The sequence below is a fragment of the Phalacrocorax aristotelis genome, chromosome 21, assembly GCF_949628215.1.
Source record: "Phalacrocorax aristotelis chromosome 21, bGulAri2.1, whole genome shotgun sequence".
Lineage (NCBI taxonomy): Eukaryota > Metazoa > Chordata > Aves > Suliformes > Phalacrocoracidae > Phalacrocorax > Phalacrocorax aristotelis.
The window spans coordinates 5,853,226-5,876,398 of NC_134296.1; the positions used below are offsets into that span (position 1 = coordinate 5,853,226).

Consider the following 23,173-nt stretch of genomic DNA (forward strand, 5'->3'; position numbering starts at 1 on the left):
TGCACCCCCAGACCGTGCCCTCTGCACCCTTGCGTCCCCAGACCCTGCCCCATGCACCCCCAGACCCTGCCCCATGCACCCCTGTGTCCCCAGACCCTGCCCCATGCACCGCCAGACTCTGCCCTCTGCACCCCTGCCTCCCCAGGCCCTGCCCCATGCACCCCTGTGTCCCCAGACCCTGCCCCATGCACCCCCAGACCCTGCCCTCTGCACCCCTGCCTCCCCAGGCCCTGCCCCATGCACCCCCAGACCTGCCCTCTGCACCCCTGCGCCCCCAGACCCTGCCCCCTGCACCCCTGTGCCCCCCAACACTGCCCTCTGCACCCCCAACCCTGCCCCCTGTGCCCCCCAACACTGCCCTCTGCATCCCTGCACCCCCAGACCCTGCCCCATGCACCCCAACCCTGCTCCCTGCACCCCCGGCTCTGTCCTCTGCGCCCCTGTCCCCCCAGGCCCTGCCCTCTGCACCCCTGCAACCCTGCCCTCTGCGCCCGGAGACCCTGCCCCATGCACCCCAGGTCCTGCCTCTGCACCCGAGCCCTGCCCCATGCTCTCCTGCACCCTCAGGCCCAGTCCCCTGCCTCTTTGCAACCAGAAGACAAATAAAAAAGAATCCACCACACGCACATGCACATATTTTAAGGCATTGCTACACCATTGTCAGGATTCCTTCCAGGTCTTAAGTTAACGCCAAAGCGTTTCTCTCTGTAGGAAGTGGTCCACAGCTGCCCCCACCCCTCTTTCCCCCAGCCAGAACAGGAAAACACAACCCTCCCCGTGCCCCCCAGAGCCACCCTATGCCCAACATCCTGATATTTATTGGGCGTGCGAAAGCACCTGCAGCTTGGGGTAGCACGGCCTGGGGCCAGAGGAGAAGCTGGAGGCAGCAAGGTCGTGGTGGCAGCTCCCCAGTCCCTGGTGTCGCTGGGGCTTTGGTTTAGGACTCTCCAACGAGCAGCCCGGAGGCGCAGCCCTCCAGGGAAACAGTCTGCAATAGGCAAATGCCTCAGCTGGGAAGGACGAGAGGCCTCTGACAGCACCGATTCCTGCAAAATCAGGGGCTTAGCGTGTTCCCAAACGCGTGCAGAACCCTTTTGCCCCACATACCTTAACCAACAGTCACAGGGGCCACGCGTGAGCCGGGGCAGGGCTTCTGTACACAGCAAGCGCCCGAGAGCAAAGCCCTGCGGGTCCTGCCGGGAAGCCCGGCGCAGCCGCCTGGATGCGGCCAAGGGCCCGGCCGAAGCCAGCCCCGTAATCTGGCATTTACACTAATCCCGGTTTGCTTTGTGCACAGCCATTTATTTGCTTTTCCTCCCTCATTCCACCGCACGTCAAGAGTTTCAGCATAAGCTAAAACAAGCTGCAAAATATGAGACCTTTAACCAAGTAGAGAGGGGGAGGAAGGAAAGACACCAGAGTCCACATAAATAAATGTCATCTTTATTTAACCAAATATAATTTATCAGTTAAGTTGACATCTGTCAATTCAGTTATAGGAACTATAAATAATTAAGACAGTCTTTTTCCTTTAATAAAAAGAGTAAACCAGTATTTTTCATTTGCAGGCAGCAGTATAGTAGGCATGCATTTGAGTGCAACTCGTGGGAAATGTTTTTGACAATCAAGTTTCTTCAAATTTAAATTAAATTCTTCCCTGACCTACTCCCCGCACACACCTTAGACCCTCACTGAAAGTACGGACAGCACCATCCCAGCAGCGTGACGGCCCTCCACCTCCTCTGGGTCTCTTTTTACAGGAGACCATAAATGGTAGATTCTTCCTCTGGGGAGTCTTTTCTTGGGGAACTAAATAGTGATGGGACACCTAAAAGACCAGGAAAGTTCCTTTTTCTTTTATATATATATATATATAAAGCTTTTATGTATTAAAAAAAGCTTTATATATATATATAAGCTTTATAGATATATTTTAATATATATTTATATATTTTTATATATATAAAAGCTTTTATATATGCTTTATATATATAAAAGCTTATATATATATATAAAGCTTTTATATATATAAAAGATATATATATAAAAAAGCTTAAGTGTTGACGGAAGGAAGTCTCCTATCTATTCCTCAACATCAGGCAGAGAAATCAGGCGAGCAGCAGGGAATACCCCAGAAGTCCCCGGGCTGAGACTCGGTACAGTAGGGTGCGAGGGTTGGGTTTGGGTTTTTTGTTTTTTTGGAACAGAGCTTTGGCCGAACGAGACCCGCGAGAAGTCACGTCGCTGGGACGGGACAGAGAGCACGAGGCGCGGAGCTACCGCCACAAAGGACGCGTTGCGGAGATGGGCAAGGGGAAAGCAAGCCTGCCGTGACGTTAGCAAGGTAGAAGGGGGAAAGCCGTCTCAAAAATATATCACCTGCTCTTCTGAGGGTCTGAGAGCGAGCAGCCAGACAGGGCCAGGATCCCCCCTCCGCCTCGGAGCACCACGAAGGGCTCAGGCGGCAGCAGGAAAGCTCTGTACGCACCCGCTGGAGCAGGAAAGGATTCTTCTACAACAGCAGAGAGGTCCCGAGCAGGCAAGAGCCCGACTGCTGTTTGCTTTGGCTAAAGCTGCTCCCATGGCTTTCCAGAACTGGTTTCCCACTTGCTAATCCTGACCTTCCTTTCCAACACACTCATCCCCAGAGTAAGGACCAGCTCTGCAACCAGACCTCTGGGTTGGGACAATGCCTGATCCCAGACTAGCTTTGGTCTTGATCTGGACCATAAGGGGCACATTCAGCTCTTTTCTGGGGGAGGTAGGAACTGTTCCTAATGAATCGCTCCTTACCTAAAAAGCAAAACCATCTGCACTTAGGCAGGGCTTTGCAGAGCTCAGCTAGTTCTGGCATTGTCCAGAGTAACAAACACCTTCCAACCCAGCCTTATTTCGGATGAAGATCAGCATTCCCAGCACTGCATCGCAGCATTCTTCCGGCTGAGCAGAGATGTCCCTTGCTGGGACAGAAAGCCAGAAGACAACGACAAGCATCGGTTTGAATGAGAAATACAGAAGTTAACCTAGAGGAGGAAGTTAGGCCTATCAGGGACGACCCTGTTCTGCTGCAGGGAACACACTTAAAGCAAGAGGAAAAGCAGGCAACCACAAACCCAGCAGCTTTCAGGTTATCTTCTGGAGCTGCAAATACGCAGGACGGGCAGTGGCCAGCCCAGGGGCAGAACCGCAGCACCCCGGGCCTGCACAGCGAACTCAAATGAGAGCTTTGCTGTCATTTCAGGATCAGGATGCAAGGTGCTACTATGCCGAATACTGCAGGCATTCCCCCACGCTGTTGAGAAGATACTGGCAGCTCCCCAAGCTTTGGGCAGAGCAGCACTGAAATTAGACTCCATGGGATATACTCTATTTTCCCTATCGTTGACAGATGTTACGAGCTTGCCCCCCATGCACACTTACGCCTTCAATTTATATTCATGCATTAGAGCCTGTTTAATAGCGCTGTCTGCTTGAGCACATCATTTCAACTTGGTCTAACTGGGTGAAGTTTCCAAGTCAATAAGACCTGCTTACATCAAGCTGCACTCAGTTTACTGTATTGATTTATATCCAATGGGAAAACTAAAAAGCATTGAGTGCCGACAGCATTCAGGATGATCATTTACAAACGCCTCAGTCACGCAGCCGAACAGGTTTTCTCTCATGACGCCACTGCAGACTGCATGAGAGTCCTTCCAACACGCACTAGCAGGGGAAGGGAAGGCGTCTCGGCCGTCGCCGAGCTGAACAGCACAAAAAGCAAAGGGGAAAGAGCCAGAGCAGGGGATCCTGCGCTCGCAGTGCTCGGCCGGCGCTTGCAGGCTGGGCTGTAGCCCTGGTGCCAGATTTTGCACCCCTGCTCAAGGGCAAGCAGGTTCCTTCGCTACAGTCCGTACAGTGCCGCACTAAGAACCAGGGCTGCAGAAATCTGACTGCGTCCACCGACCTGTTTTCTAGCTGGCGCCTACACATACAAAGAAATCCAGAAGCTGAACGTGGATGTCCTTTTCCAAGAGACACCAAGAGCCTGATGCTCCCAAGTTTGAAATGCCTCAGGCTCAACTGGGAGAGGTACTAGGTGGCTTCTTCCCAGCTGCAATGGGCTTGTCAGCAACACTCAGCGACTGAAAGAAGATCTTAACACACCAAATAGGATCTGTTTTTCCATCCACCCCTCCAGGAAACAAAAAAGTCAACCGAACTGAGCAGGCTGCCATGAAAACAGTGCTGCGCCCATACCAGCACGCGGGAGTGGCTCGCACACAGCCTCCACGGGGGCTCCAGCAGATCCTCCGGCAGAGCGCCGGCAGGCAGAAGGGGAGAAGGACAGATGGGGAGAGCTCACGGCCTCTTCAGACAAAGCGCAGAGCTTATCCCTTTGCACGCAGCAGTAGCTGAACTCAGTTCACGACGAGAGGCAGAACAAGGAGCCTGCAGTCTGAGATGCTGCCAGATGGTTGGCAAAAGGGAGCCTAAATCTGTCAGCAGAGACCAGCCTGCTCACAGCCAGATTTCACGGCTCTGCAGTCCTCAAACCTGAGATCACTCGCTTTCCTCGTGGGCACGCAGGAATGGGTGTTTCAGCACAGAGGGCCCTTCCTCACCACCTTCGCTAATCCCTCTACCAGAGACTCGCGTGCTTTGGATGCCAGGCACAGGAGGGGGATTCAGAGCGCGAACACAGGGAGGACGGCGACAGGGCAGAGAAGACAGGAGATACCCCGTGCCCTCATCCACGAGGTTTGCTAGAAGGTGCCTGTTCAGTAAAATAGTCTGAGCCTTACCTCCAGTATTTAAAACGCTTATGAAGCGAAAAAAGCAGCCCTTCACCTCTGGTGACTGGGACAGGGTGGGCTCCCTGCGTGATCTGACTGATCAGTATCTTCACTGTAACCTTGGTTCAGACAAAACTACTATGAAATTGCACTTGGTGATTGTCTCGTTACACTTCTTCTGTCCTTCCTAAAACTAGATTTATCTTCTGTACAATCTTGGCTTGAAATATAAACCACATAAAGTTCCCATTGAAAATAATGAGAATCCAGTATCAAAGATGGAAGTCTCAAGAGAGACAGGGTAGGGGGGAGGAAGCAAAGGAGAGCAAGGGTGGAGGAAAAGAAACAACGACAACAAAACTGAAGGAGGAGCAGATCTGTGAGAATAGGGGGCAGCAGGGAGAGCTAGTCTCCCACATCGGAGTCCCGGTCACCGATGAGCCAGAGGATGTGAAAGCTGAGAGCGAGGAGACCTGTTCCAATCAGGTCCCCCAGCGCTGTCAAGTATGGGATGGAGAAGTTGTCAGGATCGAGGTCTCTTCCCCACATCCAGTGCACCATCCAGTCAGCAATGTACAGGAGAATGAGAACCTGGGGGCAGGAAGAAAAGAGCCACATCAGCCACATATCCTGACCTCTGCAATCCCTGCCTTCACGGAGCATCTGCTGGGGCAGCTCCAGCTCAACAGGCCAGGCTCGGAGACACGCAGCCTCAGCCCGAGGGACAGAGGTGGTGGCAGGTCAGAACCACCCTGCTGAGCACCGCAGTCCGGGCGTTTAATGCAGGCTGCATCCCCAGAGCAGCAATTACAGCACAAAGAGGGACTTGGCGAGTTTCAGTGGGCCCCTGGGCATCCACATCCCCTGTGTCCTTAAGAGCTTCTGCCCTATCCCTCTTTAGCTTCACATGTCACCATCAGATTTAGGCTCGGAAGGCAGAACACTGGCACTCAAACACCAAGAAGTCTAAATTTTGCATCTCACTTTTCAGATCTAACCAGAACAAGCTTGAAAAGATATGGGGCAAAGAGGGGACTCAGAGCACACAGCGTGCTCAGGAAGGGACAGCAATGCCTGGCTTCCAGAAATAAAAGAGCAACTGGCCAGCAGCTGAAACTACCAGAGTGGGATGTTCTCCCCCATCTGCTTCAATGCAATGAGAGGCTCATATCAATATCTAAAGACAGAAGAAATCCACGTTGGATCCCCTCAAGCCTTAGGTCTGGGACAAGGATTTAGGTGGCCGCAGGCCTGCTGCAAATGCCTCTGGTGTCTTGAGGGCCTGGAGGGTCTTGCTCAGGACCACAGCGGTCAGCACACACCTCTGCTGCCTGACTCCCAAGCCTGCAGGCTGCTCACCGCAGCGGCTCTGCAGAGCGGCTGCGAGCGGAAGCCCCCTCCAAGTGCCCAAGCACCCAGCAGGAGTTCACAACCTAAATTTAGCCTCCTGGATGACAGCGCTCCGCTCTGGCCTCTGATGGATGCTCTGACTCATTTCCTCATGCTGGCCTCGGTTGTTGATTTTAGGGGACACTGAAACCAGGTGCAGCTTCCACAAGCAGAGGGGGTGAGCTGGGGGTGAGCTGGGCTTAGCAGGAAACTCCCTCATCAGAGTCTCTCCCTGTTCTCCTATGCAGGCAGCCAGACTCCTGCAAGCGGCTGCTGGATTTCTGCAGCACGAATACCCTGGTCGGCGTACGTCCCTCAGAACACCCATCATTATGGGCTCACACAGCTCCTGCGAGGGGACTGCGAGTCCCGCACCGCAGAGCTGGCAGGGGAGGCAGGGAAAGGGCAGGACACAAGGCACGGGGTCCCTGCAAATCCCACAGCCTCTTTTCTTCACCAGCCATTTTAAAATTGCTAAAGCACCTTATAGGACAGATTAACATGCAGGAGGTCAACGCTTCTGCTATCAGAAGGACTTAAAACAGACAAAAGACAGATTCAAAACTTGCCAAGAATGGTAGGAAGGAAAACGTGTGTGTACAGGTATCAACAAAGAAGGATTTATTCAGTATGATACCGGCTCATTTGACAAGTACAATCTACTTGGCATACCTCTCCCCAGCACGTGAATCTCTTACCTAGGGGTAGGGTATATCGCAGTGCCTTCAGCAGTTTATCTACAACTTCACTGCCTGAACAGGTCCCCACCACAGATGACAGGGCAGTGTCCCCTTATTCCAGCCTGAGGGGTTACAGCCCCCGGAAGGGCTCCGGCTTACCTGGAGAAGCGCAGCCGTCATGTAGAAGACTATGAAAATCAGGGTGAGCGTAGTGTGTCCACCTTGCATGGAGCTGATGGTGTAAAGGAAAACTAAGTGTCCAGGCACCACCAGAAGAAAGAGCACACGAGCAGAGCGGGAATTCACATCTGCAAGGAAAGAGAGATGGAGTTCAGGCTTAAGATAAGCTTGGACACCCAGGAACTCTGCAGCCTCCCTGGGCTCCAGGGGACAAGGCCTCACAGCTACGGTCAGATCAGAAGCAGGGACCAGCACGCAGGACCCTCACCCCCACACTGCAGATTTAGTATAAAAGGCAGCGTGCCCTGAATGATGACGCAACTTCAGAATGCCCAAGGACTCTCTGCACCAAGCCTGGCACCGATTCTGCCCCCAGAGCAAAAGCTGTTCTCAGACCTCAGTTGCTGTCCCACCTCTGACAGCGTTCAGTACAGAGCTGTCAAGAATTTACTGTGAACACTGAATTTCCTCAGAGCTCTGTCTGTACCTTGTCTGGTCATCAGTTTTCTAACAGGTCACCTCCACACTGGAGACCTCTTGCCTCTCCTTGCTCTGCAGGGGCAGCCGTGGCCCAGCAGGCCAGGAGCCAGGCTGCAGGCTACGAAGCCTCGTGAGAACTTTGGAGAGTAATAACCTCTGCCTGCACTCTGTGCTGGAATGCAAGCTTGGGCTGTGCTCTGCCACAAATAATAGAGCTGTTAGAAAGCCTTCGTAAGGGAGAAGCTCTGTGTAACTGCAGCTTTATAAAGCCAGCAGAGCTGCAACACTTGAGCAGCCTCAAGGCAGGTTTCAGTATCCTGGCCACATCTGGAAAAGATTTAGGGGGTGGAGGATTTACAGTATTAGACAGTCAGGGCATGGGACTTCTGCACTGTTTTCCTCCTCCAGCAGGGCTACGACCTCTCCCGCAGCGCCTCTGCTAGAGGTCTGACGGTCTCTAGAGGGCAGGCCAGGCCAGACAACCACCACGTCCGTGCACCGACGGCTGCCTCCGAGCAGACTTCAGCCACCATTTCCTCTGACAGTGCTCCAGCCAACTGCAGCAGCTGCTGCTGGCAGAAGTCAGTATATTTCAACACCCAACTTGGATACCTGAGCTGAAGAAAGTGCTGCAAGGGCTGGGGCACTTGCGAGGGGCTGTTTCGGAGCTCTCTCCGGGCATCCCGCTCATGTGCAGGTAAGTGGAGATGCGACTAGCCTGCACTGCCACCAGGTTGCCACCCACACCTGCAGGTAAGGAGAGAGCAGTAAGATGATGTCTCAGATACTTTAAAGAGAGCTATTTTCAACAGCCAGCAGATCTGGAATTGCCAGGTGCCGGAATAATGTAGGACAGTCTATTTTTGACCCGAATTCCACTTTTGCAGGATGTAAAGAGCTGAGACAAAGCACACTGTTCTGCAGTTTCCCCTTAGTAAAACAGATGCAATTCTATTAGTGCAGCATTGACTGGAAGAAATACTGGGTGGGGGGAAAAAAAGACGAGTCAGCCACCAAAACAGACACCGGAAGTTTAAAACTATTATTTTGTGCACGAGGCATAATGAAACTGTGGAACCCACGAGCACAAGATGCACTGGCTCAGAATGAACTCCATTTACAGCAAAAAAATAATAAAAATAGGAGTTTCCCTGGTTCATCAGGAGGTCAAAACTTTATACCAGAAGCAATTAGGTTTCCTGATTCAGAGTTGCAAATCCAAATCTTTATGTAACCAGCTGCCACAAGGCATATATCTTGGAAGATGGGGGTCTTCCACCAGCCAGGAGGAATCAGAAAATGAAGAGAGTCTTTGTTGGGCCCCTGGAAAATGTGTCTTTTAGGCAACAGCCTCCCAAGGCCAGTCACCCTCTGGTGAAAGGCTGGCACCAGAGGGAGCCACGCTGCTGAGAAGCTTGGGTCTAACCACCACGTCTCACTGGCAATCAAAGAGAATTAGTCTCCTTAATCTGCCTGAAATAATGCATGCGGGACAATTGTGCTGTCTGCCAAGAGTCTCCGAGAGCTGCAAGCCCAGAGTGGAAATGAACTCACCATTAATAACCGGTGTGAAGACAGCCATCCCAGCAAAGTTTGGATCTGAGACCGTTCGGTCCAAAATTAAACCCCCAGCACTGCAGAGGGAAGATTGAAGAGGTCAGTGGTGAAAGCTCATTAGGAAACACACAAAGACCAAGGGTTCTCTCTGCTGCCGTGTGTGCCCCCAAGGGCGATACATACACCTGTTAACATGCACCTGTGGCTGAGGTTGTGCACATGATTTTAAGCCTCACTATTTGATAACAGAAGACCTTTGAAGATAACAGAAGACCTCACTATTTGATAACAGAAGCAAGATCTTTTCTCACTGCTGCCAAAAACCAAAGACTAAATCCCCTAACGTACAGTTTACTACAACACAATAATCCAAAGCAATCCTGCCCTTCGTAGGGCTCTTGTGCAGAAGACTGCTAAATGGGATCTGCGTTCACTCCGTGGCCGTGCCGGTCTCCCTGTGCAGCAGCCAGGACACTGCTAAGGCCCCGGATTCCAGCAGTCAGGTGCTGAATCACTCCTGTGCCTCGGGACCTAGAACCCCATGTCTTTGTCTAGAAAACACAAAATAACCTCCTGTTTCCTGGCAGCCTGGACCGTGGAAGCAGAAAAGCATTGGTTCCTTCTCGTTCCAGAACCTACCAAGGGCTAAGAAGTTGGAAGGGCTGGGGGAAAGGCTGCGTTATCTGTCTGCGTTTGGGGGAGAGGAACTCTTCCATGCCTTCCTACCTGCTAATAGCCATTGCGATGATGACTGGCTCCCAGCCAGAGTACAGCACCTCCCGAGTTGCTGTATTCTTCTTGGCAATGATGATCCAGATGGGCAGCAGAGCTATGAAGAAGGCGCACACCAAAGGATTCACGTAGGCTTTGCTCTCTGAGGGGGAAATAAGCACAGGCAACAGATCAACGACACATCCCGCTGCAGTGAGGCAGGGTGCTATGTCAGCTGAGCACATCGAGCCTGCCTACAGGCTGCTGTCACCCCTGGCATCAGAAACTCCAGTAAGGGCAGGCAAACTAGACCAGACCAGCCTCAGCTCTTCAGAACATGGCATTTCCTTCTCCTGGTGTACTCAGAGAGGCTTTATCAACAGATCCGAGTGAGATCTCTTCAGTTTCTAACTGCTCATTCCCACTTCCCACTCCCGGGCAAGACCTCCCAAGTTGCTTCACCTTTGGCTGAACCTGGCTGAGTCACATCCCCTGCATCCCAGCCGCCAGGGAAGGAAGGTGAGGGGAGGGAGGAGGAAGTCTAGTGTCTACAGCTGTACAGCTGCAGCTCTGCACTGAGGATCACCAGCTGGTGCTGACAGTGCAAAAGCTGAAATCCAAAGCTGCCTTCTCCCACTGCTTTAGCCACAGTCACTGCCCTGGCATTTGGAAGGAGACAACCTCTCCCGTACCACTTTACCTGGTGAGAAGGAAGTATGCAGATCACTGCCAAGACTGTCTGCAGCTACAAAGCAGTAAGAAGGTCCATTTCCTCCCCTTATCAGTTCTGACTAGGTCTCACTAACTGAGGTAGCTTCCAGGCCAGGCATCCTATATACCCCGAGAAGAGGAACGGCAAAGGAAGAGGGTGATTTGCGAGGGAGATGTGGCAGCACGTGGAAGGACCAGAGAGAGACAAAGGCCTGTTGTTGCTCCTCACCCAGCTCTTTGTACAAGCCCCAGCTGATTCCTGAAAGCAGAGCCAGGGTGATGAGATCCCCCAGGCTGGCAGCAATTGGTGTGGCAACGTTATCAGGATTGATGCCCATCTTCCTGGATCCGATGATGACCCCAATCATAATCATGCCTACAGGCAAAGAGAGGAAGAACACAGGATGAGGCCAAGGGCAGCCCATCATTTTAGGAAGAGCTGCATGGAGGGCGTGCAGGGTCTGTCTCTCACCCAGAACAAGGGAAGCAATAAACGCGGTAGCCACACTGCTGGCACAGAGCAGGACAGCATGGTCAATGCTGAAGTGCCCATCTGGGATCCATCCGAATATCACTGCTGCGATTGAGGCCAGGAAGCCAACCACAGTAGCCTGAACCTGAAAATAAAAAACTAGATGGTCATCAAGAGGATTAGAGAGCAAAATGGTCCCGGGGTGAGGGAAGAGGGAAGGACCACCCAGGGTACCATCATTTCAGGGGGGTTAGCATCTAGCAGGGAAACACAAAGTCTCACCTCTAGAGTAAACTGCTATGGTAAGGTGGCTGCGGGACAAGAAGCTGACAATAACAAAACCTGGGCATTTAAACCTGACACTCGCCACAGCTGGCTTACACCAACCACCAATGCTCCTACTTTCTTCTCCTTTCACATTTCCTTACCTGTATCAGAGCCATGTTCCCTGTTATCATCCTCCAGAGCTCTTTGGGTGTATCCATTTGGCCAATATTAGCCTGCAAGAAGACATCACAACATCGTTACAGACAGACAGCATTTTGCATTTGCTACCAGTCAAATTCCTGCCTTCCAGCTACGCAAGTTTGTGCCAGGAGTGGGACAGAATAACCACCTCAAATCCTCAGCTCTTACAGAAGAGCATTCAGCAGAAAAGGCGTGTGTGTCCATGTGTGTGCGCAGCTGGGGTACGGCTCTGCAGTAACACGGCAGCCTGTGACATGCAGTTCTGTGAAAGTCACTTGGGCTTTACACCCCGGGTAACTACAGTGTCTCTTCCAACAGATACTCTGGTTTTGTACTCCAAAACACCAAAGCTGTTCCCAGTTTCAGCTTCAGCACCTTCTCCTTCCCAGCTGCAGGAATGGGCTGACACTCTCCTACCTGTCAGGAGCGGAGCCAGACCCACTACAGAGGGGATTTTGCAGGGAGCCTAAAGGGGAATCGACATCAGTAGAACATCTGATGAAAATCTTGCAAAAGCAACAAGATATTATTTGTCCCCATGCAGAGTTATGCACTGATGCTTATTTACTCATCGAATTCGCTCCACTGGTGATCAAGCCAAGCCTGGCTCAGGCCCAGTTGGGTCATGCTGCCACTCAGGTCAGCCAGCCAGGAGGGAAACAGGGGTGCACGGATTCTCAGGTCAGCTACCCGTGTGCCCCAGCTCCAATACCGACCAAGGCCAGAGTAGCATCACGTGGGCAAAGGAAGCTGGCAGCAATAACTACTGTTTCAGTTAAAAGCTGAGTAAACAAGGCTAATGCCACGTGCAGACCTACTGAGTAGCGGGAAGCAGCCATGGCACACGGGTCATCTGGCACCGCTACAGCTGCGGGAGATGCTAATCAGACTAACCAGAAGAGATGGAAAGTTGCTTTAATTCCCTGGCGTACGATCCAAAATAACCCAGCAGAATCACTGCAGGTTGCTGGTTATGGCAAAGCATAAGGGTTCTGCTCTTCCCTCGCACCTTCTAGGTCTTTATGGCAAATTAGAAGAAAGGATAAGCAGAGGGTTTAAGCTTATCTCCAGCCTTGTATTATTGGAAGCTGATGAACATGAAGAGGAAACAAGGGAGTGGCTCAAACAATCTGAAGCAGTAAATGCATGTTGGAGTTACTGGCTGACAGCACCAAACTCAAACTTCTGCACAACAATACAGCAGCAATTTCTTCCTCTCAGGTTTCCTTGCTGGTCTCCGCAAAAACCCCCAAGAAGTCAGCGATCAGCTAATCCTTCTGCTCTCCTTACTGTGTGCGCTTCAGAGAACTGCCAGCTCTTTCCAACCAGCACTGAGATGTGCCCATCTCTGGAGTGAGTTATTCTGGTCAGTTTAGCAGAGAGGAGGAAGGAGTGGGGGAAAACCAACAAAAAAGTTGACTGGAACAACACTGAGCACAGGAGTTAGAGCTCCATATGAAGCCTGACCTTGAAATTCCAGCCACATGGCAATTAGGTTGGGATTAACATAACCTAGCTGTAGTCACTGGCAACAGGATTTTAATCCTTTAACTAATGGGAGAGTTTTGCTTCTTAATTGTGAAAGGAATTTCTGAGGTGCCTTAATGCAGCACTAATTAGAAACCCTGTGTCTGAGAAACCTCTCCAGGCTGCTTTCCTGCGGAGAGAGCACGAGACCCACACCGTGAAGCCCTAGTCAGAGGGGAGCTCCCTCCAGACGCCTGCACGTGGGTCCCCCACGCCGAGGGAAGAACAGGGCAAGATTAAATAAAAAACAGGAAAGCCCAAGAGATTGTCCTATCTCACCGCACGCAGACTCAAGGAGGTAGAGCACAAGGCTAGGGGATTCGTGTAGAGGCAGCGCAGCCTTCTTTCCTGCCAGTGCAAAGGAAAGTAGAGGACAAAGCCTGGGTGTTGGCCCACGAGGCTAATGCCACCCCACAGCCGTCAGCTCAGGGGCGGGGGGAGGCACCAGGAGACCACGCTGGTGCAGGGGCAGCAGCCGCTTGGCACAGTCGGGCCAGCGAGCCGGACCGGTGCTCTCTGTGCCACTCGCCTTGTGACCCTGCTGCAGCCACCAGAGTAGATGGGAAAGCTTTGCATTCCTGTCTCATTGCTCTGCCAAGCCTGCCCCAACGCTGCTCTGTGCCAGCCCCATAAGGGAAGAGGATGGAGAAGTGGTGTGCTGCCCCTGTCCCAGGAGAGCCAAGCACTCACCCTGATAAGCCCGTGCTCAGAAAGCGCAAGCTGGCCAAGGCCAAGAGGGAGAACAGCCTGCATCTGGGACAGCAAAGGTCCTGACATGATCTGAACAGAGAGCAAATAAAACAAAGGGACTTGTTTCCCAGAACGAAGGGGCAAACAAAGCTCAGCCTGCGACACAAGCTGCAGTGCTCAGCCTCTGTCCCTGCCAGCCCTGGCACCAGAGGACAGCTGGGTCAAGGGCAGCACAAAGCCTCCCACCAGCTTTGTCCTCCCCAGCAGTGCCTGGGGAGAGGAGACCAGCTCCAAGGGGAAGCAGCCACAGCCCAGCTTTTGCCAGGTAATGCTGGCACGGCCATCCCCCAGGCAGCTCAGCGCCCTGCTCCTTCAGAGAAGGAAGAGCGAGGGCTGAATCCAGGAAGGAGGTGGTCCTCCCCATGGCTGGCAGGAATTGGCAAGCAGGGGCTGGGGTGCAGAGGCCAAGCCAAGGGCTAGTCCAGGGACACACTGTTTGCCTTCCTGCTCCCCAGGGACTGCAGAGACAACCTCAGACTCTACAGAAATGGTGCTCATGTGCCACTGGTTCAGTGGTTGAAAGCAGCATCCTTTAGGGTACACACAGGGAGCTACTGCACGAGGGACAAGAGGGCTGCCGGTGACAAAGGCTGGATGAGCAGCTCAAATCGTTGGCTCTGCTGCCATCCAGGAATGCACCAGAAACCTTCTGCCTCAGAGGCCAACAAGAAGCGGCTGAAGAGCAAAAAGTCACAGCTGGCATCACCCCATTGCTCAAGATGGAAGAACAAGAGAGAACCCAGGAGGGCAGATACACAGAGACCTTTTCCACACTCTTCTGCGCTTTCTCCTGCAGCGGCCAGCAAGGGGAAGGCCGAGAGGAAGGGAGCGTGCTAAGAAACAGCTAGCAGAGAGCCACGCTTGCTGCTACCACCCAGGCAGACAGTTCTCCATCTCAGTGAGCACTTTCTGAGCAGCTCTCTCAGGCCAAGATGTGTCAGCTACTCTGCGCTGTCAAGACCAGGCTGCTTGCTGCAAGGGCTCCCTCTCTTCCAGCAATTCACGGCACAGAGCCAGTAGAGTTAAGAGCTTGGCAGCAGGCAGCTAACACCTTGCAGACGTAAGATTCAAAGCTATACGTACTCCCATCATGGGAAACGCAGAAACATCAGGCAATCACTTGCTGTCATGCTCAAGCAGAAGATGCTTTGCAGAAGGAAGGAGCATTATTGTCCCTGTGAGGAGAGGATGTCAGTCTCTCGCCAGCGCCACTCAGCTACAGAGACAGACTGCTGTGTTATAGAAACATTTAAACACAAAGCAATTCATTTACAGCTGGACTAACACAGTATTCTGAGGAGCTAACAGAGCCTGCCCCCATCTCTCACAGGGAGCTCACTGTTTCACAGGAATCAGACTGAACTCGAGCAAGAGAAATGCCCAGCCAGGCCTCTCCATCCACTTCAAGAGCCTGTCAATCCACCTGCTAGCTCTCTCTGCGAGGTCCCCTCTGTTTTAGCCTTTGCTGTACAATTCTCTCCAGGCTCTCTCATCTCCTAGCCCTCCTGAACGTGGCTTCTTTTAACCTGCTTTGATGACATGCCTACACCCAGATTCCTCATGAGAAAGACTGGATCCAAGTCTTTAATCCAGACATTAAACTGCCAAAGCCAGCTCACACACGGCGCCTCCAGGCCCACGAGCAGCCATGACAAGGGAGTGAACTGTGACCAAAGCTTAAGGACTATTAAGCTTTCAAATCTGATCAGTCCAGTGCAATGAAGACACCTTCCCAGCACGCTGCACTCCAGGCTCTGGTTTCAGTGGTCACTGACTTCAGAGGGCCGTGCAGAGATTTGTCTGCCCAGCCACCACACACACGTGTGCCTCCCTCCCTAAACCAGGTATCCTGCTCCCTCCCTCAGCTCGCTGGATACTCACAGCTGTCGACAGGCGAGACGCCAGAGTCATCTCTAGGTTCCCCTTCAGGCCCAGTAATGCAGGTACTAAGATAAATACCTCCGTCACGTATTTGAAGACGTCCCAGTGCTGCAAGATTAAAACAAAAAGAAACCATTAAAAAATAATCATGGCTGTTAGAAGCCTTTGCTTTGGACTGAGTATCACTTACTCATCTGCCTTTGCAACCTGGCACTGCCCGCGTGTGGCCCTGAGCAGACAACCCAGTTCCCCTTCTGGTGCCATGCTCTGAATTTTGCGGTGATTTTACTGCTTTTGACATGCGTGTAGCAGTGACCACATGTTCCTGCTGAGTTTAAAAGCCGGATCTCAGCCTGCAACTTTCAGTTGAAAATCCCCCAAAGATTAACTGCTGACAAAATGTTTATGCGTACAGAGGCCAAAATCGGGGACGATGAAGAGACTTTGCCCAACGCTTGCAGTGCAGTTTTTGGCAGAATCGAGTACTAAGTTCGGTCAGTCTCAGCTCAGAGCCATTCCCTACACGTGTGTCTTACAAACGTATTTTGGAGCAAAGCATTGCTGCTCCCTGATCCTGCCAGCTGCAAAAAGCAGTCCACTGTGGTCTCTGTTCCCCCCACATGTTGCCAAGGAGGTGCATGCCCTCGCCTGGCACCTACATTGCTGAGGTATTTACTAACTACTCTGGCTCTACAGTCAAGTCAGCTCTCTTGGGCACGAGGGAGAACATGCAGCCATGGTTATTTAGGAAAAAATGAACAGTAATTGCAGGGTAAGCAGCCTTAAAGGAGAGCAGTTGGCTTCTGTGAAAACAGAAAGCCACCCCTCAAAACCATATTTAAATAAATAAAAAACCAAACCCTGCAAGCTACACAAACCGCATTGCCCGATTCTTTATTTTCATGAATGTTGTGCAAGAAGGCCCTGTGTCCAAAATAACTCCTGCTTCTCACACTGCCTGACTGCCACACTCCTTAAAGGACACCGAGCACAGCTGGAATCGCACTCACAACAGCTGGATGCTGCGCTGAACACATTAACAGTCATGACTTTTGCAACTTTCTTCCTGCAAATGTTACCTGCAACGAGCTCCACCTCTGGCAGCACTCGCCCTGGCAGTGTCAGACTGGCAGCTAACTAGCCAACAGGACACCTACTTCTTTCTAGGACAAGGAACGCCATCGGCCAACACCTTACAGTAAACTCTACCTGCATGAGTAATACCTTCCTGTGGGGAAGGACCGGTTATTTTTGTTTATTTTTCCATGCTTTGTGCTGCTTGCCTTCACCACTGTGCCAACAAATCCCAGTTTCCTGCCAGGTCCTTTGCGATCTGCATTCAAGCTGCACTCACTTGAAAAACCATTTGAGAGAAAACTGATCACAGGAGGCAGGTAAGTGCTTGAGATGGATGAGCTGGGACCATTTTTCCTCAAAGGGAAAAAGCTGTTTTCCAGTCAATAAAAATCCCCTTAATGTTTCTGACAGCTTGGTAAGACAAGCTAACCATGCTCTCCAGCTCCCAGGTGCACGGATGAAAGCTGCTCAGCTATTCTGGGCACAGCCCCAACCCTCTCTCTGCTCGAGAACAAGGCTCCTGAGGATACCCCATCTGCAGACTCATGCAATGAACGGTCCTCCTCGAGCCGCCGTGATGGGCGGCACCTAAGGAAACCACCACGGTCCCTGCAGCCCCTCCAACCACCCTGCACCCACCTAACCTGAGCTCCTGACTTGGGAGACCTTTCCACCGCAGCCAGAGGCACTCTGAAAGGGCACAGCTCTGCACGACTCTCCGAGCAGGGGGACATTTGAGTTCAGTGCTCACTGCTGAGCAGGGCGGGAGAGGCAGGAGGGAGAAGCAGCCTGAAATACTTCATCCAACATAGCAGCACATCAGGCTGTGCTTCCTTTAAGGTCACATCTAGAGACAGGCAAGCTTGGCTCTCCTCAGTCTATTTTTAGGCAGGCATTATGATTATTTTGCTGCTTCTTGTACCAGTTGATCCTCTGCTATGACTTCCCTTAGCCGTATCTAGAATTCAAGCAGCAAGCAGCAAGCTCCCACTTCCCAGCAGGACGAGCTGGGTGTCACCAGAATCACTTAACGAAAGGAACATCGTCATTAGTCAGACCACGGGCTGGAAGGGCTGTGCAAAAGTTTCCTGGCTCTTTCTGCCTCCAGAGATCATAGAGGCAGGATCAGGCAATAGCTAGCACAAGATCACAGCCCTCCCTCACCTTCCCCCAACCCTGGCTTTGTAAATTATCCTTTAAGGGAGGCCTCACTGCGAGCTGGTGCTAGAAGCTGCTGTAACTGGAGCCGGCTAAAGCAGCTCCCTGAGCAAGACAGGGGTGTTCCTGGAGAAAGGAATAAAAGCCATCTTTGGAGAAGGAAAACAAGGAGATTTCTGCAGACATCAGCAGCTTGCTCACTGCAAAGAGCAGGACCCGTGGGCTCCTGCCAACTTTCTTAATATAAGATGTTACACAACACCGGTCTATGGGCATTTAGTCCATCTCGAAGGCCTCCCTGGCTCCTGCAGAGAAGAAAGCTCCCTGCAGAGTCGCGTGCCCACAATGTGGCTCCAAGGGGAGAACCAGGGCCAGACTGTTTGGGGAACACAAAAAAGGGAAAGAAAAGAGGAAATATAAATTTAAGTTCAGGACATCAAGCTGTTAAAATGCCTTTCACCCCTGTAACAGCCCCTCCGAGAAGCACAGAAATAAGCTGTTTTCAGGGACAAGGAAGATCCTCCAAGACCATCCCATCTGCTCCACGCAAAGGCGAACACACCGCACTGGGGAGCAGTGGGGCTCCCGGCTGGCTTTCAGCAGAGCTGTGTAAGAGAATTAGAGGGAGAGGCACTTCATCTCCAGCGCCTCCTCCCTGTCCTCCGGGGAGAGGGAACATAGAGACTCTACGCAATCTAGACTTAACTCATTTCAGCTTAGTTTTCTACTAAGCCTGTGGTCCCTTGGAACACAAATCTACCCAGATACCAGAGCCACCAGACCTCGGTCTCTCCGGTGCAGCACTGGAGGGGAAGAGATCAGACCCTGACCTGCCACACGTTCTGGAAGAACCATCAAACCCCAGGTGGTGTTTTGCAGTTTCCTGCAGGCTCGCTGCCTTTCAGAAGCTTTGCACCTGCAGATAACACATATTTCCAGGGTAACAGCTGCTTCTCAGCCTCTGTCATTTTTAGTCACCGCGTGCGAAGTTAAGGCTTACGAGAGTCATGAGTAACAGCGTGGTTTTGCTCAGATTATAGCGGGATGGTGACTCATGACAGCTCAGAGGGGAGGGATGTGCTGCACGTTAGAGCTATGACTGCCTTGGTGTGGCTGCTTCGCATGGTGCGCTTCTCCCAGTGCTCTCCCAAAATGCCAAGGAGCAAGTGCCCTTAACAGGAGAGCTACAGCTCCAGGGCTGGTACTCCCCGCTGGCCCCAGATAAGACCCACCCCAGAGGGATGCTAACACCAGAGGTGGTCAAGCAGGGGGAATGGAGCAGGCTCCCTCCTCTGTACAAAATACTGCCCATCCCATCCAAAGAATCTCCAGGGAGCAGACAAGTCTGGAAAACAACAATCAGGGCTCTGCTGGGAGAGGGGACCATGCCAATATTCCTCTACTGTACACAAAAAAGCAGCTGGTATGCTCACATGCACCTCGTCCAAAGGTCTCTCCAATCCCAAATGGAGCAGAGGCAAATTTTCCTCCCGAGAGGTGAATTCACAGGGACATGTTAATGGGACAGCACAGCCAAAGGCCAGGCCTGCTTGCTTTCAGAGTGGGGAGACCAGTTACAGCTGACTGATCAGCCCGTTTACCCAAAACAGAGGATATTAAGTGTATGGGGCCCTCCATCCACCGCAAAGCAGGGCTGCATCCAAAGCAACGGGGCTCCAGTTGACCCCAGTGCACCAGCTACCACTCCACATGCTTCCCTCCTTTCATCCAAGGCTTCGAGTCTCTGGGAAGCCAGTTATCAAGATCAGCTCCCCAGACTCTGCAGGCAAGCAAGCCGAGACCACACGCTTCCCATCTCCCTTTTCCATCCTATGGCATTTAGATGCCTCATTTAATCCCAAGGCTAAAGGGAGTTAGAGGACTTGGCAGGACAAGCTGCATAGCCACATGCTGAGCTGCTGTGGGACAGAGGCATTATGAAGCTGTATCTCTAATGACCATAAAAAAAAAAAAAGGCAGGAGAACACAGCAGTATGCCACAGTATCCCACTCCTGCCCTGCTCCTCCCTGGCCAGAAGGGCTGTTCCTTCTCCAGGAAAGGCTTTAGGTTGGGTTCAAATTGCTGGCTCTGGGAAATTGCCAGGAGAGCCATGCATGAGTTTACAGGGACCTTGCGAAAGGAAACACGCTTGAAATGTCTGTCTTTTTAAGAAAAATTATTCTGGCAAATCTGTCCCGGATTAATTGAGCGCAGCCAGCCTTTCCTGTTTTGAGTCACTTCACAGTTCTCTCAACAGGTTGCATCAAGAGAAACCATAAGGATGACCAGCGTGCAAAGGCTTGCAGGGAAATACCCGTTAGGGGCAATAAAGGAAGAGACGTGTCTGCTTGACCACCCACAAATACAAACAAAGCCTGACTTACCCTACTGGCACACAGCTCGGGTGGAGATGGTCATAACTGCCCGCAACAAAGACAAGTGACTGACATTCAAGTCTTTCTATACCAATGCTGCGAGGGCTTGTTTACCCCACTTAAACAGAGGAACTTCAGGCAGAGCATTTTTGGTTGACCACAGCTCCAAAATGGCTGCCTCCTCCATCCAGATAGTTTCATAAACTACTTCACAGCTCATCGAGTTTTGTGCCTTACTCACTGTTTTGGGCTGGGCATAAAGACAACCCTGCACAGCCTGTCTTTCAGAGCAAAGGAGAAGAGGTTAAGCAGCTGATCTGCTGCCAGAGACACACGCTTGGAAAACTCATGCTAGAGAGACCAGCGCAGGAGCCGCGGTCTGCAAAGCCACGTTTGCCAGACAAAGCCTAAGCAAGCTACACAGCTGTTGGGTTCCCAGTGTCACCTGTCACGAGAGATCTAACAGGAGACCATGTCTGGTAACACCTCCGTTTTCATCCAGAGGTAATAGCCAGCTCTCTGGCTGGCCTTTCCTAAGCATTACCTCCGCACACCTCTCAGGAGGAACCACCCTGTTAGCCCAGCAGACCCCGGCCGCTTCAAGAGCACGAGAAGGCAGAGTAAGGGCCACTCTGCCAGTCTTCAACCTTCGGAGTGAGCCACCATGCAAGTGTCCTGCACACACTGCCACAGGAGAATCATTAACCTGGCTGGCACAAGCCTGGCACGCTGGAACAGCACAGTAAACATCGAAGATGGAAAAGGAAGACGGGACTGTGGAACTAGCGACTGGAGCTGGGATATCTACAGCCGCCATCGGGAAAGCGCTTATTTCAAGCTGTGATGCACAGAGCAGGCTCAGCTCCCAGGCAGGTGCTTTGGCTGCACACGTGCCAGCTGCAGCCTCCACCGAGCACAGCAAGGCAGCTGCAGTGCAGGGTTGCCCATGGCCTCTTCTCCCCTCACTCCAGACATCACCCAGGTCTCCCCCTGTCTCCCCCTACCCCAACCAGCATGCAAGGTAACAGGTCTCCTCCCCTCACTGTTGCTATCTGCTGCAAGAGCCTTGGCATTTGAGCCCCTCATGGCTTGGGATCAAGCCTCGGTTTACAGAGGCGGGATTCAGAGCCCAGTGCCAGGGAAGTATCAGTCCTACCTGCACAATGTCCAGCACCATTCCAGCAGCAACTGTCCCAAAGCCTGCCAGGAGGAATGGAAAGAGGACTTGCAGCCCGATGGAAAAGGAGGTCTCCTTGAGGGGCGAGGCTGGCTCAGGACCTCGGTCTGTGCTGGTGTCATCACTTTCATTGCTCTGGCTGCCATTTTCCAGAAGGGCATCTTCTTCTCGCACCCCTTTAGCATTGGCACGGGACTCCAACACCACCACTTCTACCCCATCACTGTCAGGTCCCAGGAAATCCGAGGGCTGCACCAGCTGCCCCCGGTCCGGACTGGTGAGACAGTCCACAGGCACAATGGGCAGCACAGCCCCATTGGCCTGGTGGGTCTCCATCTGCTCTGGCTTGGAAGACATGCTGCCGAGAGGCTATCCTGACCTTCGGCTTGGTGGGCCTACAGCCAGCAGCTGTTCCAGAAGAGCTCTTCTGCCGGGAGCTTACACAAATGGCCTTTCCGGCATCTAGAGGCGACCTGTCCTACCCCTGCTCGCCTGCCTTTGAGTGCAGAGACAGCTCCAGCAGCAGAGATCCCCATCAAGCAAAGTCCAGGAATGGAGGACACCAACCAGCGAGCTAGCAGGGAACACCGCAGGAACTGGGAGCTACAGCAAATTCACTCTAGTTCTCCTCCTCTCCCTCACTGTGCAGTACAGCAGTCACCAAAATGAGATCCAAGCTTTTCTTCTTTGATGTATGACACTTCAGTGCATCTTTCTCCAGGTCTTCTTCCAGCAGCAGGACTGCTGTAATGGAGCATGCAAGGCAGAGAGAAAAACAGATGAAATAAAGAATAACACAGAAGCTTAAAGGGATGAGGAAGCAGAGAGCAGGTATGAGAGGGACTGGCTTTTAGAGATGATACAATCCAGAAAATATCGTCTTACTGTGAGGGCTTTGTCACTTTCCCCAGCGGCACTGTCCCTCTGCAGGTCGAGTCTGAAAGCTCCTGCGGGCTTTCGCTGTTTCGGCCTGTTCTGTGCTCCCTGCCAAACTGGCCAGCAACACCAGCAAGCTCCGAGTGTCAGTGTCGTCCTCCTCTTCCAGAAGAATTTCGCACCTTTCAGCACGAGGCAACGAGAGCTTTTATTTAAAGTAACAGCAAGTTCCCGGTTAAGGTTACTTACGGAGCTGGGCGGGCTGGAGGGTGGGAGCTGGCATTTGGACAGCCTTCGATTTAACGTCACTCTGCAAGAACTTGTCTTTCACCTGAAATACATGGGAGGAAAACAGATATTCTACTGGGTCTCGTGGCAGTCAGCATAATGGCTCATTCATTCATCAACGCTCTTCTCCAACGGGCGCTGAAGGCTGCACCGTCGCCTTGATTCTTTAAGCCTTCTTTTGCAACCCTCTGCACGCTTCACGGGGGCTGGGTCAGGGGACCTGGAGGTGGGAATAGCCGCTCTCTGCTCCCCGTACCCCAAAAGCGAGCACCCGGGAGGGACCCCCGAGCCTCAGGACCGGGACACACCTGTCCGAAGGCCAAACCCTCGGCGGGGAGCCACCGGGCACAACCGGCTCAGCCTCCCGTGAGCCCGGCGCAGACCCGGAGGCGGCGCGGGGCTCTCCCGGTGCCGCAGAGCCCCGCAAGCCACCACCCTCCGGAGCGTACCCGGCCGGGGCGAGGCCCGGCCCCGCCGGCGGCGACAGCGGTCCCGAGGAAGCGCTGCCCGGAGCGGAGCTGCCGCCGGACCCACCGCCTCCCGGGGCCGGCGCTGCCGCGGTGCCCTCCGTCCCTCCCTCCCGGTGCACCGGGCACCTCACCGCTGCGCACCCGCTGCCCGCCGCGCTCCGCTCCGCTCT

At 52.7% G+C, this 23,173-nt stretch overlaps 1 protein-coding gene across 2 annotated transcripts; it reads right to left on the reverse strand.

Moving 5' to 3' along the window:
- Window positions 1–1,421: 1,421 nt before the first annotated feature.
- SLC41A1 (solute carrier family 41 member 1) lies at window positions 1,422–23,173 on the reverse strand. 2 transcript variants are annotated; one of them, XM_075115798.1, is made up of 12 exons: window positions 23,135–23,173; window positions 22,255–22,576; window positions 21,349–22,113; window positions 15,582–15,689; window positions 11,384–11,455; window positions 10,956–11,100; window positions 10,713–10,859; window positions 9,788–9,935; window positions 9,059–9,138; window positions 8,117–8,251; window positions 7,004–7,152; window positions 1,422–5,366 (listed from the first exon to the last, which is right to left on the reverse strand). In XM_075115798.1, the coding sequence occupies exons 3-12, from the start codon at window positions 21,724–21,726 to the stop codon at window positions 5,181–5,183; spliced, it is 1,548 nt and encodes a 515-aa protein (XP_074971899.1). In that variant the 5' UTR covers window positions 21,727–22,113; window positions 22,255–22,576; window positions 23,135–23,173; the 3' UTR covers window positions 1,422–5,180. The 2 variants fall into 2 exon arrangements, with proteins under 2 accessions (XP_074971899.1, XP_074971900.1); XM_075115799.1 differs by lacking the exons at window positions 21,349–22,113; window positions 22,255–22,576; window positions 23,135–23,173 and adding an exon at window positions 15,772–15,935.

What these genes read in the sequence shown, in the direction of transcription:
- SLC41A1 (XM_075115798.1), bottom strand. Translation starts at nt 21,726, where the DNA reads ATGTCTTCCAAGCCAGAGCAGATGGAGACCCACCAGGCCAATGGGGCT. An exon ending in CGTCTCGCCTGTCGACAGCT is followed by an intron (nt 11,456 to 15,581) that starts GTGAGTATCCAG and finishes GTCTTCTTGCAG; the next exon opens with GCTAATATTGGCCAAATGGA. An exon ending in TATTGCTTCCCTTGTTCTGG is followed by an intron (nt 10,860 to 10,955) that starts GTGAGAGACAGA and finishes CTTTGCCTGTAG; the next exon opens with GCATGATTATGATTGGGGTC.